Raw genomic sequence first — 15,869 nt, 5'->3', positions numbered from 1 at the left:
TAAAGCTTCTATTTGAGGGCGCGAGTCCATCCGAAAGCTCCAAACCCCTGCGCGGGGAGGACGCTTCGGAGGACGAGAAGCAATCCTTCAGGATTCGTGCACGTGCACGCACTTAGGCAGTCTGGGGATTTTCATCCAGAAACTGCCGAAGGCACGCCAGATCGGTGGGGATTCCTCGTAACCCTCCTTCGGCTTTCGACATGCTCTCTCACTGGTTCTGGGAGTCAAGCAGAGGTCCCGGCCTAGAGGCGAAACGAGGCCGATCTGACGCACCCTCCACTACACAAGGGGTATCACTGCATTCTGCACTTCACTTTTACTCTCTAAAGCAAGCACTTTCGATTCTAAGTTACGAATCGAAGGAGTATCAGAGAAATGGGCAATTTCTCTACAGACACTGCTTAGGGCCCGAAGGCAAACACCTGCAGGGTTAGGAGTAACAATTACAGAAGTAGCACTTCACAGCAATGAAGGAGAGCGAGCACCTCTCGTAGACATATACATAGCCCGTAGGCCATACTACAGGGTTATGCAAAATAAAGTCTACAGGAAGGTTAGCAGGTTCACTACCCTGACTTTTGTTACGATTAATTGCGTATCGAATCATAGTCTTCCTTACGGAATTAGAGTTTATGATTAATGCGTACATACGAATCATACGTCTTCCTTACGGAATAGAACAGCTCTTACGGAATAGACAAAGTCCTTCACACCTTACTGACAAATCTCAACAAAGAAGCAAGGACCCATACCCCTCGTACATACCAAGTGCGAATCTACCGAAGCTTACGGTAGCCACACCCTATCTTTGCAGACAACCCCGTCTGAAACTAGCCTAACTAGATTCAGATATTTTATGCAAAAATGAATCAAATTCAAATCAATTTAAGATAGCGTATGCCTAGCCACAAATCCAAGTGAATAAATCAAAAGACAATTAGGATACTTAGCGGCAATGAAGTTTCCAAAATCCTAAGACGGAGGTACTGAAAACAGGTGTTTTTCAGCACCGGCGACAGAAAAATTATGAATAGAAAATGGGAATGATTCCTGATACCCGCCTACCCAGCGGCGGGCAATGGGTTACTAACCACCTGACTCCCACTGCGTGTCGTAAGTGTTTAAATTTCTGTCGGATTCGGAAAAATACAGCTATATATATATCTGACAGGTAAGTTTCATGAACAAACTCTATTTTATGAAATTGAATCATCATAATTTTTTTTGTTTTTTTACTAGTACTCCATGCTCATGAGCTAAAGGAAACAAAAGACCACCTAGCTCTGCCTATCCTGGCTGAAAGAAGGTTTATAATTTTCCTATTTAGTATGTAACTAAAATCAAGAGAAATCTAGCATCTCATTCTTTCAACAGAGAGCTGAATGGTTGGTGAGACTAAATTTTAATGTCATTCAAGCAAAGCTATAGGACCTGACTAAGCTGACCAAGGAATTTAAAAATAAAGCATAGCTAATATTGAGGTCATCTTTGTGTGACATATAAAGCATCAATATTAGTGACAGAACACCTTGTTTGTTAGGTAAACAGGAGTAAAAAATAAATTTTTGACATACTACTTGTCTCGAAAATGACATCTTAACCCCTCACAGTCTGTGCTAAATATACCTGGAATCCTCCCCAAAGCTAAAAGTAAACATATACTATGTATGTTACCTGTCCACAAGGGGTTAATGACCAGTGGGTTAGAATTCTAGACTGTAGCCTGAAGGCTGTCATCACTGCATTCATTCTGGAGTTACATCATATTGGTTACAAAAATGATGTAATCGATTCTTTTCTTACCTTATTCAAAAGAATTACATTTTCTATTGGTGTTCGGTGAGGATATTGAGGTCCCATTTTAAAACCATTGATGTCTACGATATACAGCAGTAGGTTTGTCCTTTCAACATGCCTGAGAAATTTGTGGCCCATTCCCATGTTAGCCCAAGAACCTTCAACTAGGCCAGGAAGATCAGCTATGCTTATTTGTCTTTTGTCAGGATACTCGACAATACCAATATTTGGCCGTATTGTTGTAACTAGAAAGATGAAAACCTTTTTGTTTAATAGGAAGTAAGCAAGAAGTAAATAGTAAGAGTTATACTAAAATCTTTGTGAAATTTAATTTACTAAGAAAAGAATTGACACAAACAAGGCAGAAAAAAGTTTAAGATTTTTTTAACAATGTTAATATTTCAAACTACTAAAATTAGTTTGATAGATGACTTAATCACACTTCAAGATGTAAAAAAATACAATGAAATACGTAATGGTTTTTATCTTATGCACGGACTTTGCTCTGTGAAGGTTTGCTTGGTAAATCTACAGTATTTGATGCCTGCTCTATATAATGAAAACATGTTTTATATGAGACTTCTGTTCAGAAAGCAAATTTTGGGTAAATTCTCGCCTTAAATAAGAGTGATAAAGTATGTCCTACTATCAAATTAGAGTTTTTCTACATTCAATTTTTGTATTTAGCCCTCTGGACCTGACTACTGTAACCACCTACGGTCTCTAGTTGGAATTAAGTGATATAAAATCTGTTCACTAACTATTGTAACTCTTACTGCTTTTTTAACTATTTTCAATATTACTGTTATTACCATTATTATGATTACTATCTTTTAAACTACCTCAGCAACTGTGTGGATATTGCCGATTATTCATTCTTTATCATGTTATGCACATATCTAGATTGTGTATGCTACTGTCTGTACTTTTGTACATTTCCATGTATATGGCCTTGGACTGAAAATAAAATATATAATTATTATTATTATTCTATGTAAGCTTTTACCTCTGTCAGTAATGAACTGAAACATGTGTATACAGTTAAGTCCTTTCATCATATTGTACTATATAAGGCTAAGCAGTTCTAATGTTTACCATCATCCTCTCATCTGGAATAAACAACTTTTGGTAGACTGCCCTGTACATCAAAATATTTGCCTTAAATAATGATATGATTTTTACTCTGATTATGAAGTTTCATATTTTAATACTTACAAGGGTAGCTGGCAATTTTTGGTTTGGCTCTGGATATGGCTTTCAACAATGTTGACTTTCCAGCATTTGGGAATCCTACCAGGCCTATGTCAGCTATAAGTTTCAGTTCCAATGTGAGATTAAGAGCCTGTTAGACAAGAAAATTATTATTATTTTTAGGTTGTTTACCCAAAGGTAAGGGAAAATATAGCATATGCCTATATAAATTATTAAGTTTTCCAGTCACTGACATACTATTCCGCTGACTTAAGATTTAACATCTAATAGGTAAAAATGAATTCTTTATAACAAAACATATTTCCAGACAATCCCATCAATTGATCCCATGGCGATTTAAATGAAAATTTTTACAGTAAATAGCTAGAATACACACCTGTCCATGCTGACCATTAAACTGATTAGCTGGCGAACCTCCGGCTCCTCCCTTGGCCACTAGAATTTTATCTCCAATTTTGTTGGTTTCACCTTAAAGAAAGTCTAGATTAATTTACCATACACTGTACTGTATTTTAGAAACAAACCTGTAAAAAAGTAAAACTGAAAATAATTCCTCAGAAAGTAATAGTATTAGACTTTCAAAATCACAATTTTTAGGGTAAATTGTATTTTTCCCTCAACACATACAAACCCAAGGTCCTTTACATTAGGAACTTTAGGAACTATCTTCGGCAAAGCTGGAAAACAGCCCTTAAACATTTGAACGAGGTGGTTAGGCAATGACTACTGTCTGGAAGGCGGGAATACTCATTCCCACCTGCCCAGATGTAAATATTACAGTTTGCCTTTTGGCCTAGGTTTTAGATTGTTGGGTGGCATGAGGTGGTCCTAATGTGTAAAGGACTTCAGGTTTTATTGTTAGGAAAAATGATATTGTTAAGATACAATAAAGTTTGTACATACTTACCTGGCAGATATATACTTAGCTATAGACTCCGTCGTCCCCGACAGAAATTCGAATTTCGCGGCACACGCTGCAGGTAGGTCAGGTGATCTACCGCCCCTGCCGCTGGGTGGCAGGAATAGGAACGATTACCGTTCTAGAACCAGATTTTCTCTTCCACCTGTCTCCTGAGGGGAGGTTGGTGGGCCATCAATCGTATATATCTGCCAGGTAAGTATGTACAAAACTTTATTGTATCTTAACAATATCATTTTTGTACATGGAACTTACCCAGCAGATATATACTTAGCTGATTGACACCCTTGGTGGTGGGAAAAGAGACAACTATTTACTGAATAGACAGGTAAACACATACGTTGTAGGTAAAATAAATAAATAAAACCTTGGTTCCTACTTGATCAGGCGGAAGACTCCATGGCTAATGCCTAGGAATCTGCTTCGCCTCAAGAGCCTCAGCGAGGATGTGACCTATGGCTAAGAGTTCTTGTGGGTCTGTCGATGGGGTCTTATCCATTTACTCGACAGAGCCTCTTACATGACAATATGCCTATGCCTAGTGGCATAATTAAGGAGCACAACACCGATCCCGATCACCTGATCCTAACACGAGGGTTAGTGCTTAAGTTGAAAAGAGTTATCACAAACTCCTTTCAAACAACCCAAAGAAAAAACACGACGTTAAATAAAATTTAACTCACTAGTTAAGGATCAAGTATCTGCTCCCTATCCCAGCAATGTATCCGCAGACACGTATCAACCAAGAGAGAAGGATCCCTCGAAGGTTATCTTGACATCCTTCGGATAATGGGAAGTCAACACAGAGTTGCATCTCCCGTATGTGACAGCTAATATGTCCTTATGACATATTGTTAGGGAAAGAACAAGAATTCGGAAAAGCTCGCACTTCATGCACTTTTAATTCTCAGCTGTTTGAAGGAATCATTCAATGCACTTATCAAGTGCTTAGGAGATCACAATGTCTCAAAGAAGGCCAGGGCGTTCTTTGATATAGATCTCTTCTGGGTGAAGCCTGGAGCCTGGCTAGCGCTTTGTGCCTGGCAGGCGCCTAGAGCCTGTCTAGCGCCTCGCGCCTGGCTGGAGCCTTGCGCCTGAATGGCGCCTAGAGCCTGGCTGGAGCCTCGCGCCTAGATGGCGCCTTGCGCCTGGCTGGCGCCTCGCGCCTGGCTGGAATGGCTGTGCCTGATTGGCTCCTCCTTCCTGGCTAGCGCCTCGCGCCTGGCTGGAGCATTGCGTCTGGCTGGTGCCTTGCGCCTGGAAGGCACCTGGAGCCTGGCAGAAGACTTCATGATTACTGTCTATGAGTCTTGCATGCCTCAAGAGTTTCAGCGAGGTAGGGACCTATGACTGACAAACCCTTCTGGATCATGTCAATGGGGCTAGCCCGCTTACACGACAGAGCCATTCTCGGATCGTGCCAATGGGGGCTGACCCACTTACATGGCAGAGGCCTTACCTGTATCATATCAATGGGGACCTAGCCCTCCCCCTACATGACAGAGCTTTAGGTTTCTCTTTACTGGAAGGAGCCTTGCGTCTGGATGGATCCTCAATCCTGAACTGGAGCCTATAGCCTTGAAGGAGCCTGGCACCTGGCTGGCTTCTAGAGCCTGGCTGGCTCCTAGAGCCTGGCTGGCTCCTAGAGCCTGGCTGGCTCCTAGAGCCTGGTTGGCTCCTAGAGCCTGGCTGGCTCCTAGAGCCTGGCTGTCTCCTAGAAGCCTGGCTGGCTCCTAGAAGCCTGGCTGGCTCCTAGAGCTGGCTGGCTCCTAGAGCCTGGTTGGCTCCTAGAGCCTGGTTGGCTCCTAGAGCCTGGCTGGCTCCTAGAGCCTGGCTGGATCCTAGAGCCTGGCTGGCTCCTAGAGCCTGGCTGGCTCCTAGAGCCTGGCTGAGCCTCGCGGCCTGGCTGGCGCCTCGCGCCTGGCTGGCGCCTCGCGCCTGGCTTGGGCTCGCGCCCTGGCTTGGCTCCTCCACACTTGCTGGAGCTTCGAGCTTGGAAGAGTCTCTAGGCTGTCTGGCAATGTCCACATCGGACACTCTTATATCTGTCCGATTTGTTCGCCTCTGGTGCATTTGCGCCAGGTTGGAGGCCCGCTCCTTCTCAGTATCCGACCATGACAGAGTTCTTGGAACTGTCCGCCTCTGGCGTTTTTCGCCTGTATTGGCATTTGGCGCTTGGCTGGCGCTACATTGTCCGAGAGTCCTGAACCACATAGTTTATCAGGAGACTGGAGAAGGGTGGAGAAATTCTTCCCCTTTGAGCTTTTTGGCCCCTGGCAAGGGGAGGTGATTTTAGTCAGCTACACCCAGTAGACGACAGGATATCTAACAATACGAGAGAGAAGAGTCTTCCTCCGAGGAGGATCCTTCGTGAACACTTCTTTTGCTAACGAGATCTCTTCTTACATGTTGATGAGGTTCCTCGTTTGCAGAATCTTCCCTATCCTTCGCCCGAAGGAAGGGAAGGAGTCTGGAAGTCGAAGGAGAGACTGAGCTGAAATTGGGCGGCAAACCCTGATTTCTAGCTCTTATTGTATCCTTCTGAATACCTTCTGGGAAGCATTTTGAGCCCTCATCGCACCCCGAAGACTCTGTAGGCAAACGTTTAAACCATCTCTTCTTCTGTAGATGAAAATGTAAGTACCCTGCCCTGGGCAACTAAACCTCTATCTGAAAGCGTTGCGTCAGAATAGAGGGATTTTGAATTTTCTTTTGCCAGACATACCCTATGCTGGCAAGAACCCATTGCCCGAGTCTCATTGAATCTGATGCGAGATTCCAATGCACAAAAAAAATTCACTTGTCTTCTTGGTCGTTTAGGGCTAAGAGAAACAAAGAATTCTTCATAAACTTCCTCAAAGAAGTTGATGAGGAGCAGTTCCATTTTTTGTCGCGAACACGGAATCTGTGGCCAAACAAAAAAAAAAAAAATCCCATTCGAAGTACATGATATCCTACTCTTGTCGTTATTGCTGGTATCGTATAAGATCCCGAAGATCTTAATCCTCTGTTATCTCTAATTCCCTTTGTAGAGACAGAGTATGGCCTTTTACTGCGTTCTTTGATAGCAGATATATACATAGGTGATTCTTCCCTCTGAAAGTGAAGAAAAAACCTCGCTATGTGGTTCACAGAGGTACGGAAGAGGACAGTTTCCCTCATTCCTCTAGCACGATCTGCAGCAATTCTATGTCTTAGCCCATGACTAATTGTCATTTACCTTTGAAAAAAAACCTCTCATCATGTCCACTTCTGGTCAGTCTGCACGCGGACAGGACTCAGAGTGGAGAGGTTTTATAGGTCTATTTATAATAGATTCTGATAGAATATCCAGATACTCTTGGAAAAGCCTTACGAAACATGCTGTGAGAAGAACGTGACTTCTGTGAATCCAACCTCTCTAAGGCCAAAATGAGGCATACATCCTCTCTTCCTTTGACGCCCAGTATCTTAATATCTGTTAAGAATTTATAACTAGGGAAAAAAAAAAGGCTAAAGTTTATTCCCCTTCTTTAAATTTAAAGATGTCTTATATTGCTACCTCTCTTGGTTCGAGGAAAAAGAAGCAGTCTAAAGGAAGCCTGTTCGTCTTCTACCTTACAAAGAGATCTATGAAGAAGACTTTCCGCAGGTTCTCACAACTCTTTTCAATAAGTGTTAGGCATACGTTAACAGTTATTATCTTCGATCGAGAAGGTTCTCACGGACATGCAAAATCTTGCATCGAACCTCTTAAGGATCGTTACGTTCCGTGTCTGTTCCCAAATAGGTTCTCTTTTGTTAACGCGAACAGGGGCGAAAAAAGAGATTCTCGATGCTCTTTGCGATATGAGAGAGTCGTGGATAATGGCCTAAAGTGATTAAAATAAATCATTTCATCATTCCTTGTAAGCGACCCCTTTTCGATTAAAATGGGTAACGAAATCAGGAACGAATCTTGCCGTTACCGAGCCTGCTGTCGAGAGGCTACTGGACTCTTAGGTTAATAACTCGCTAAAACGAGAAAATATCTTGGATGGTGCTTCTGGCGCGGCAGGCGCTTCTGGCGCAATTTGCGCCAGGCTGGCGCTTCCTTCTAGTTCTTTTAGGTTATGTGCCATAACATCTATGCCTTTATGGTACCCGACATCCTTCACATGTTAATTCCGTTCTTAGTGGGAAAAAACTTTTATATACGTAGTATAGTCCATTCAGGGAAACAACTTCTGCCACTAAGAGAATGTTTCCCATCCGACTCGCCCAACTTCTCTTGAGCAATATCCGAATTTAAAAAGGTTGTGTGCGTTTCTCGAAAGGATGAGAGAATTATATATATCGCGCGCTGCCGTATTAGAATCCTTTATAATACTGTCACATTGTGGTAAACAGCATTAATCTAGGAAACCTTTGTAAGGATACTAGGAATTCTGTAGTTAACCTCGGTATGTGCATAAGACTTGACCATACCGTAGTCTTAAAGTGAATTCTCTACTACATTCATCTTCTCACTAAGCATGTATCTAATAAGCCAGCTTTGTAAGCATGAGAGCATTATACAATATAGAGTTCCGCTGCGTTAGAATCTTTTAAAAATGTTACCTACGGTAAACAGCATTGAAATGTTGTAATATCTTTCTTATTGAAGCTTCTTAGCAAAAGGCAGACAATATTTTATTTATGTTTGCTTAACTATCCCCTCAATCAGAGGCTAAAACCACGATTGTAGGGGAGAGACACGGTTATTCATTCCATCCCGCAGGAGAGAGACATGTTACCGACCACTCATGACCGACACCTACATGATACTGCGCAGTGCGTTGGTGTCTAAGCGATAGCAGTCTCGTTAGCCGACTGGCCTTACTCTTCCAGAGTTGCCAGCTACTCCATTTAATAAAGGAATCTTATAAAATTATTATCGAACTTCAGGAAGTTCTTATAATGCGAAACAAGACTTCGATAAATCTAGAAGCTAAGTAGGTGTTGTCTTAACAATCCCTTTAAGCGTAGTCCTTCCTAGGAAATTCCTGGAAGGATACTGGTAACTGAGTTGCTCAGCAAAGAAGTAACTACGGTATGTGCTTATGATTTGCCGTATCGTATTCTCACACAGCAGATATCTACTACCTTCTTTCCCTGCCGAGGCAGATAGAGAAAGGATATTCTGGTGCCTGGATCCTTGCACTAGCGCCTGGAATGTTCCGCACGCTAGAAGGAGACTCGCTCCTGGAACGTTCCGCTTGCGTGGAAGGTCCCGTGCGCCTGACAGTTCCGAGCGCCTACTAGGCCCCTTTTAGAAAGAGCCTCTTGCCCGGAAACGTTCAATGGAAGGATCGTTCTGATTGCCACTCTACTGTAAGGCTCCTTGCTCTAGCCGTCTGTTTTTCTGGCGCAATTTGCGCCAGGCTGGCGCTTCGTCTCTTTGAAGGCGCCTTGCGCCAAGAAAAATTTTCTAGAACGCGGCTCGCGTTTGGTTGTAGGAACGCGGCTCGCGCTAGTCTGTTAGCTGGAACGCGCCTCGCTGCTGGCTATAGGAAGTTAGCTCACGCTAGCTTGCTGGAACGCGGCTTCCTGGCAGCGGCTGGCCTCAGTGTTCTCTTAGTTTTCAGAGAACGCGCTAGATCATCGCTCCAAACATACATTCTTCGTCTTTTCGGATGTAAGATGAAGAGACGCACTTTTTTAAGGATGCCTTATCAATGGCTATCCTTGGCAGTCTGGGACGTTCTACAGAACCTGCCGAGGGGACGCCTGACCGGTGGGGGTTCTCCCTAACCTTCCTGCGGCTGTCTCGACTTTCCTCCTCCACTGGGTCTGGGAGTTTGGAAGAGGTCTAGGCCTGGAAGCGCTACGGAGCCGATCAGACGCACCCTCCACTGCACTGGGAACACTATATTCACTTCTTACCTTTTTAGAGCTCGCCTTTTGAGCTCCATCCATTTATCTTCAAATTTGCACATATGAATTTGTAGATTCTGTGGAGTAAGAAGGTGATGAGGCATGCAACAACTACTAGAATTGTCAATACTCTAACTGCTCGTTAGTACGAGAGCTCTTAAAGCTTCTAAAGGAAGCGTATCTAGTTATATGCTTTCTGACTTCCTAAAGTAGGAAGTTAGATCTTATATTTCCTTCATCAAGTTCTAACACTTATACACGTATTAGTGAAAAAATATCAATATTTCCCTTATTGCAAAATATAAGTGTCTACCGTCAAAAATTCGGTAGTTTCACGTAATATATTTTTCGAAATTTCGAAGCCAAATTCATTAAAAAATTAATAAAACAAAAGCGTATGCCAAACCAAAAGACCCAGGTACTTCCCTGCAAAAGACAGCCCAGAAGGTCGATGGCGATGAAAAAAAAACGAAAATCAAGTCAGGAGGTAGCAACAACGTATGTTGACACTACGCGACAGAGAAAATCTGGTTCTAGAACGGTAATCGTTCCTATTCCTGCCACCCAGCGGCAGGGGCGGTAGATCACCTGACCTACCTGCAGCGTGTGCCGCGAAATTCGAATTTCTGTCGGGGACGACGGAGTCTATAGCTAAGTATATATCTGCTGGGTAAGTTCCATGTACAAAAATTAGAATTTACACTTGAAAAAACTGTGATTTGTTCCGACAAGATATACAAACCATCAGTCCCTTACATTAGGAAGACTAAAAGAGCTCACGAAAACACGTCTGCATTGCATGATGGTCGAAAGCAAAATGACATTGTAATGATACAATAAAGTTTGTTCATACTTACCTGGCAGATATATATAGCTGTATTTTTCCGAAGTCCAACAGAATTTAAAAAACTTACGACACACGTAGTGGGAGTCAGGTGGTTAGTACCCATTCATGCTGCTGGGAGGCGGGTATCAGGAACCATTCCCATTTTCTATTCATATTTTTTATTTCCACTGTCTCCTGAGGGGAGGTGGGTGGGTACTTAAAATATATATATCTGCCAGGTAAGTATGAACAAACTTTATTGTATCATTACAATATCATTTTGCTCATGAAACTTACCTGTCAGATATATATATAGCTGAATCCCACCTTTGGAGGTGGGAGTAGACAGAATAGAAGATTATAGGAAACATATATATGCAGATAAATTGATATCTTGGTTCCTTACCTGTTAGCATAGCTGACTTCGTGATTACTGTCACCCAAGTCTGCATCTGCTTTACTAGAGTTGCCAGCGAGGTAGAGACCTACGGTATATAGCTGGTGCACTCCAGATGATCTGTCAACAGGGGCGTGACCACGACGTGACTAGACCATTGACCATACAATGAGGGGCAACGAAGTAATAAAAACCATCTGGCCTAGTCTACCAAAGGTATCCCACTAGACTAGACTAAAGGAAGGGAGATCCGCCCCAGGCGGTCGACCCCACAACCAAAAAACACACAATATTAAAAAACTCACCTAACCACTAAAGGATAGGATGAGTGCTACCTCCTGCCCCCAAAACAGCGTCTGCAGCAACGTATGGTCCTAGCGAGTAGCAATGTTCGTATGTTGCTTTCACCTCCCGCAGGTAGTGTGAAGCGAACACCTAATTGCTTCGCCAATATGTGGCACTCAAAATGTCACTGAGTGCCATATTTTTGTGAAAAGCTACCGAGGTCATGATAGCCCTCACCTCGTGGGCGTTCACTTTTAGAAGCTTCATGTCACTATCACTGCATGTGGCATGGGCTTCTTTAATAGTGTTCCTCAAGAAGAACGTAAGGGCGTTCTTCAACATGGGAAGATCTGGTTTCTTAACAGAGCACCACAAGTTACCAGAAGGGCCTCTGCAGTCCTTAGTTCTTTCTAAATAGAATTTGAGAGCCCTGACAGGGCACAGGACTCTCTCTGGTTCACATCCCATGATCTCTGTCAAACCCTTGATTTCAAACGTCTTCAGCCAAGGGTTGGAAGGGTTTTCGTTCTTTGCCAAGAACGTAGGGCTCAAAGAACATACAGCACTGTGATCCTTAAACCCAATATGTTTGCTTATAACCTGGATCTTGCTAACTCTCTTCGCCGTCGCCAGAGCAGTTAGGAAAAGGGTCTTTCTCGTCAGGTTCCTAAGCGAAGCTGAGTGAAGCAGTTCAAACTGCTTGACACAAGGAACTTAAGAACTAAGTCTAAGTTCCAAGATGGTACTTTTGGCTGAGGAACCTTCGAAGTCTCAAAAGATCTGAGATCATGAAGGTCTCTGTTATTTGCCAAATCCAGCCTTCTATGCCTAAAGACTACAGAAAGCACGCTCCTGTAGCCCTTTATCGTAGGCACCGCTAATTTAACTTCCTCCCTCAGGTAAAGAAGGAAGTCCGCTATCTGGCTCACAGAGGTTGAGGTGGAGGAAATGCCCTTCTTCCTGCACCAACTTCTGGAAACAGCCCACTTGGATTGGTACACTGCAAGAGATGAAGGTCTCCTTGCAGTGGCGATCGCCTTTGCCACAGATCTTGAAAAACCCCTCGCTCTGGCCAACTTCTGGATAGTCTGAATGCAGTCAGACTCAGAGCGGGGAGGTTTTTGTGGTACCTCTCGAAGTGGGGCTGTTTGAGTAGATCTGTCCTTAGGGGCAGAGTCCTTGGAAAGTCTACCAAGAAGGACATTACCTCTGTGAACCAGTCAGCCGCCGGCCAGAAGGGGGCGATTAGGGTCATCCTCGCTCCCTCTGATGCCGCGAATTTCCTCATTACCTCCCCTAGGATCTTGGACGGGGGAAAGGCGTATAGGTCTAGTCCCGACCAGTCCCAAAGAAGGGCGTCTACTGCTACTGCTCCTGGGTCCAGAACCGGTGAGCAGTACAGCGGAAGTCTCCTTGTTCTGGAAGTTGCAAATATGTCCACGAGAGGACATCCACAACTTCCACAGCCTCTGGCATACATCCTGATGGAGGTCCATTCCGTCGGCAGCAGTTGACCTTGCCGACTGAGAAGGTCTGCTCGTACGTTTTCCACTCCTGATATGAACCTCGTCAGGATAGTGACTTCATGTGACCTCGCCCACAACAGGATTTCCTTCGCAAGGATGAACAGAGACCAAGAGTGGGTTCCTCCCTGTTTCTTGAGGTATGCCAGGGCTGTGGTGCTGTCTGAGTTGATCTGCACCACCTTGTTGGAGACTTCTTCTTGAAAGAACTGGAGCACAAGATGAATTGCTGCAATTTCCTTGAGATTTATGTGCCAGGACACCTGTTCCCCCCTCCAGGTGCCTGACACTTCCTTCCCCCCTAGTGTTGCTCCCCACCCCTTGGAAGACGCGTCGGAGAACAACACTAGGTCGGGGTTCCGAAGCTTGAGTGAAAGTCCTTCTGCAAGCTTCCGTGGATCTGACCACCATCTTAGGTGTTCTTTCACCTCTTCTGTCAACAACAAGATCGCTTCTAGGTCGTTCTCGCGCTTCCAGTTGTTCGACAGAAAGAACTGAAGTGGTCTGAGGTGCAACCTCCCTAGGGAAACAAACTTCTCCAGTGAGGAAATGGTCCCCAGCAGACTCATCCATTCCCTCACCGAGCATGCTTCTTTCCCCAGAAAGGTTGACACTTTGCTTAGGCATTGTAGTTGTCGCCCATGGGACGGAAAAGCCTGAAAAGCCACTGAGTCCATCTGAATCCCCAGATAGACTAAGGACTGAGAAGGGGTCAGATGTGACTTTTCGAGGTTTACCAGAAGCCCCAGGGACTTCGTTAACGACAAGGTCGTGTGAAGGTCCTTCAGACACCGGTCTTCCAAGAAGGCTCGAATGAGCCAGTCGTCCAGGTAGAGAGAGATCCTGATCTTCGCAAGATGAAGCCACCTCGCAACGTTCTTCATAAGGATGGTGAACACCATCGGAGCCGTGCTTAGACCGAAGCAGAGTGCCCTGAATTGGAATACGTACCTTCCCCTTCAGGACAAACCGCAGGTACTTCCTTGACTGGGGATGGATGGGGACGTGAAAGTACGCGTCCTGGAGATCTAGTGACACCATCCAATCCCCCGGTCTTAAAGCTCCAAGCACTGACTGATGCATCTCTATCTTGAACCTCTGCTTGATGACAAAGAGGTTTAGGCTGCTGACATCTAGTACCGGTCGCCACCCTCCCGACTGCTTCGGCACCAGGAACAGTCGGTTGTAAAAACCCGGAGAATCCAGGTCGAAGACCTGTTCCACCGCTTGTTTTACGATCATCTGATCGAGCAGATCGTAAAGCACTTGTTGCTTCTCCTCTCGATAAGAAGGTGACATATCCCTGGGTGTCGAAGACAGCAGGGGTGACTTTAGGAACGGGATTTGATAACCTTTCCTTATGATGTCCAATGACCATTTGAGCCGGCAAAGAAGAGACGGGAACTCTGCGTGTCTCTTTAAGACGCGAAGAAACTTGGAGCGAATCCTCTAAAATGCGTGGACGGCGAAGAGCTACTGCATCCGCGTCCACCTGAGCGTCAGCTGGCGCGAGCCTGGCGTCCACTGGCGTGTACCTGGCTTCTACTGGCGCGCGAGAAGCGTCCACTCTCGCACGTCTGGCGTCCGCTGGCACGCGCTTGGCGTCCGCTGGTGCGCGCTTGGCATTCACTGGCGCGCGTTTGACTTCCACTAAAGTGTGCTCGGCGTCCACTGATGCGCGCTTGGCGTCCACAGGTGCACTCCTGGTTGTCACTGGCGCTCGCCTGGCGTCCGACCGAGCGTCAGGTTCACGCTGCACTTGCACCGAAGCGTCCAAACACACGTCGCGCTCTTGACAGGTAGCAAGCGTACGAGCAGGTAATACCGCTTCACGAGAAGAGCGTGAAACAAACTCATCACGTCCTCTAGTCTAGAGAGGCGCTGGGGAGCTGTACGAACTCTAGAGGGAGACGAATAGGGAGAGAGAGACGAGCGAGGAGAAGGAGAGGGAGACTGTCTCGACCTCTTCACTGGCAGCCTGTCGTCTTTCCTGCAACGACGTGGATGCGTCTCTCTCTTAGCAAGAACATCAGCAAGCTGCTGCTGCAGAGAGCGAAGAATCTTCTCGGTAGGAGAAGACTCCTTATCAGGGGAGGGGCTGATCCTGCGAGAAGGCGAGGGGCGAGGGGGACGACTTACTTCTCACAGGAACCGCCTCTTCACGCACTCTGGAGCGACTGGGGCGCTCAAAAGTCATCGTCCGATGACTCTCTACTCCTCTTCTGCGGTGGGAAAGCTGCGAAGACGCTGTCAGGCGAAGATCGTTGCTCAGGCGAAAAACCTGGACGTGAAGTGTCCCAATCACAAACGCTCCTTTTCAATGGGCGTGACACTGATTGAGAGCTCCACCCCTTACGCGGGGAGGATGCCTCCGACGAAGAAAAGCACTCCTTGAGGAGGCGTGCACGTGCACGCTCCTTGGCAGTCTGGGTAGCATCAACAGATACTGCCGAAGGCACGTCAGATCGGTGGGGGTTCCCCGTAACCCTCCTTCAGCTTTCGACATGCTCTCTCCCTGAAACCTGGGAGTCCAGCAGAGGTCCCGGCCTAGAGGCGAAATGGGGCCGATCTGATGCACCCTCCACTACACAAGGGGCACTGTCACTGCACTTAGCACCTTCACTTTTGCTCTCTAAAGCAAGCACTTTCGATTCTAAATTACGAATCGATTCCAATATCAGAGAAAGGGCATTGCCCTCTACAGACACTGTTTAAGGGCCCGAAGGCAACACTACAGGGTTAGGAGTAGCAACTACAGTAGGAGGGTTAGTAGGAGAAACATTAACTTCCTGTTTACCTGAAACACTCCTGGAGGAAGACCTCCTTAACCTATCACGCTCAAGCTTTCTAAGATAGGTCTCATACGCCTTCCACTCAGAATCTGAAAGACATGCACACTCCTTGCAGCGATCCTCATACACACAATCATGCTCCCTGCAACTTTTACACAATGTATGTGGGTCTACTGATGCTTTCAGTAGCCTACCTCTACATTCACTTCTAGAGCAAAACCTGGCGCTAGCGGAACTAGTCCCA

General features: G+C 45.4%; 1 protein-coding gene across 3 annotated transcripts in view; it reads right to left on the bottom strand.

The window, feature by feature from the left end:
• LOC135214969 (GTP-binding protein 10 homolog) overlaps window positions 1–15,869 on the bottom strand; it is a 66,578-nt gene that overhangs the window by 17,671 nt on the left and 33,038 nt on the right. For all 3 annotated transcript variants that reach the window (XM_064249465.1, XM_064249464.1, XM_064249466.1), the window contains 3 exons: window positions 3,386–3,477; window positions 3,013–3,139; window positions 1,804–2,042 (listed from right to left, as the gene is read on the bottom strand). In XM_064249465.1, coding sequence (XP_064105535.1) covers window positions 1,804–2,042; window positions 3,013–3,139; window positions 3,386–3,477 — 458 coding nt within the window. The remainder of the gene's footprint in view (window positions 1–1,803; window positions 2,043–3,012; window positions 3,140–3,385; window positions 3,478–15,869) is intronic.

This window comes from Macrobrachium nipponense, chromosome 46, assembly GCF_015104395.2.
Source record: "Macrobrachium nipponense isolate FS-2020 chromosome 46, ASM1510439v2, whole genome shotgun sequence".
NCBI classification, from domain to species: domain Eukaryota; kingdom Metazoa; phylum Arthropoda; class Malacostraca; order Decapoda; family Palaemonidae; genus Macrobrachium; species Macrobrachium nipponense.
This window is presented reverse-complemented; position numbering and strand designations above follow the sequence as displayed.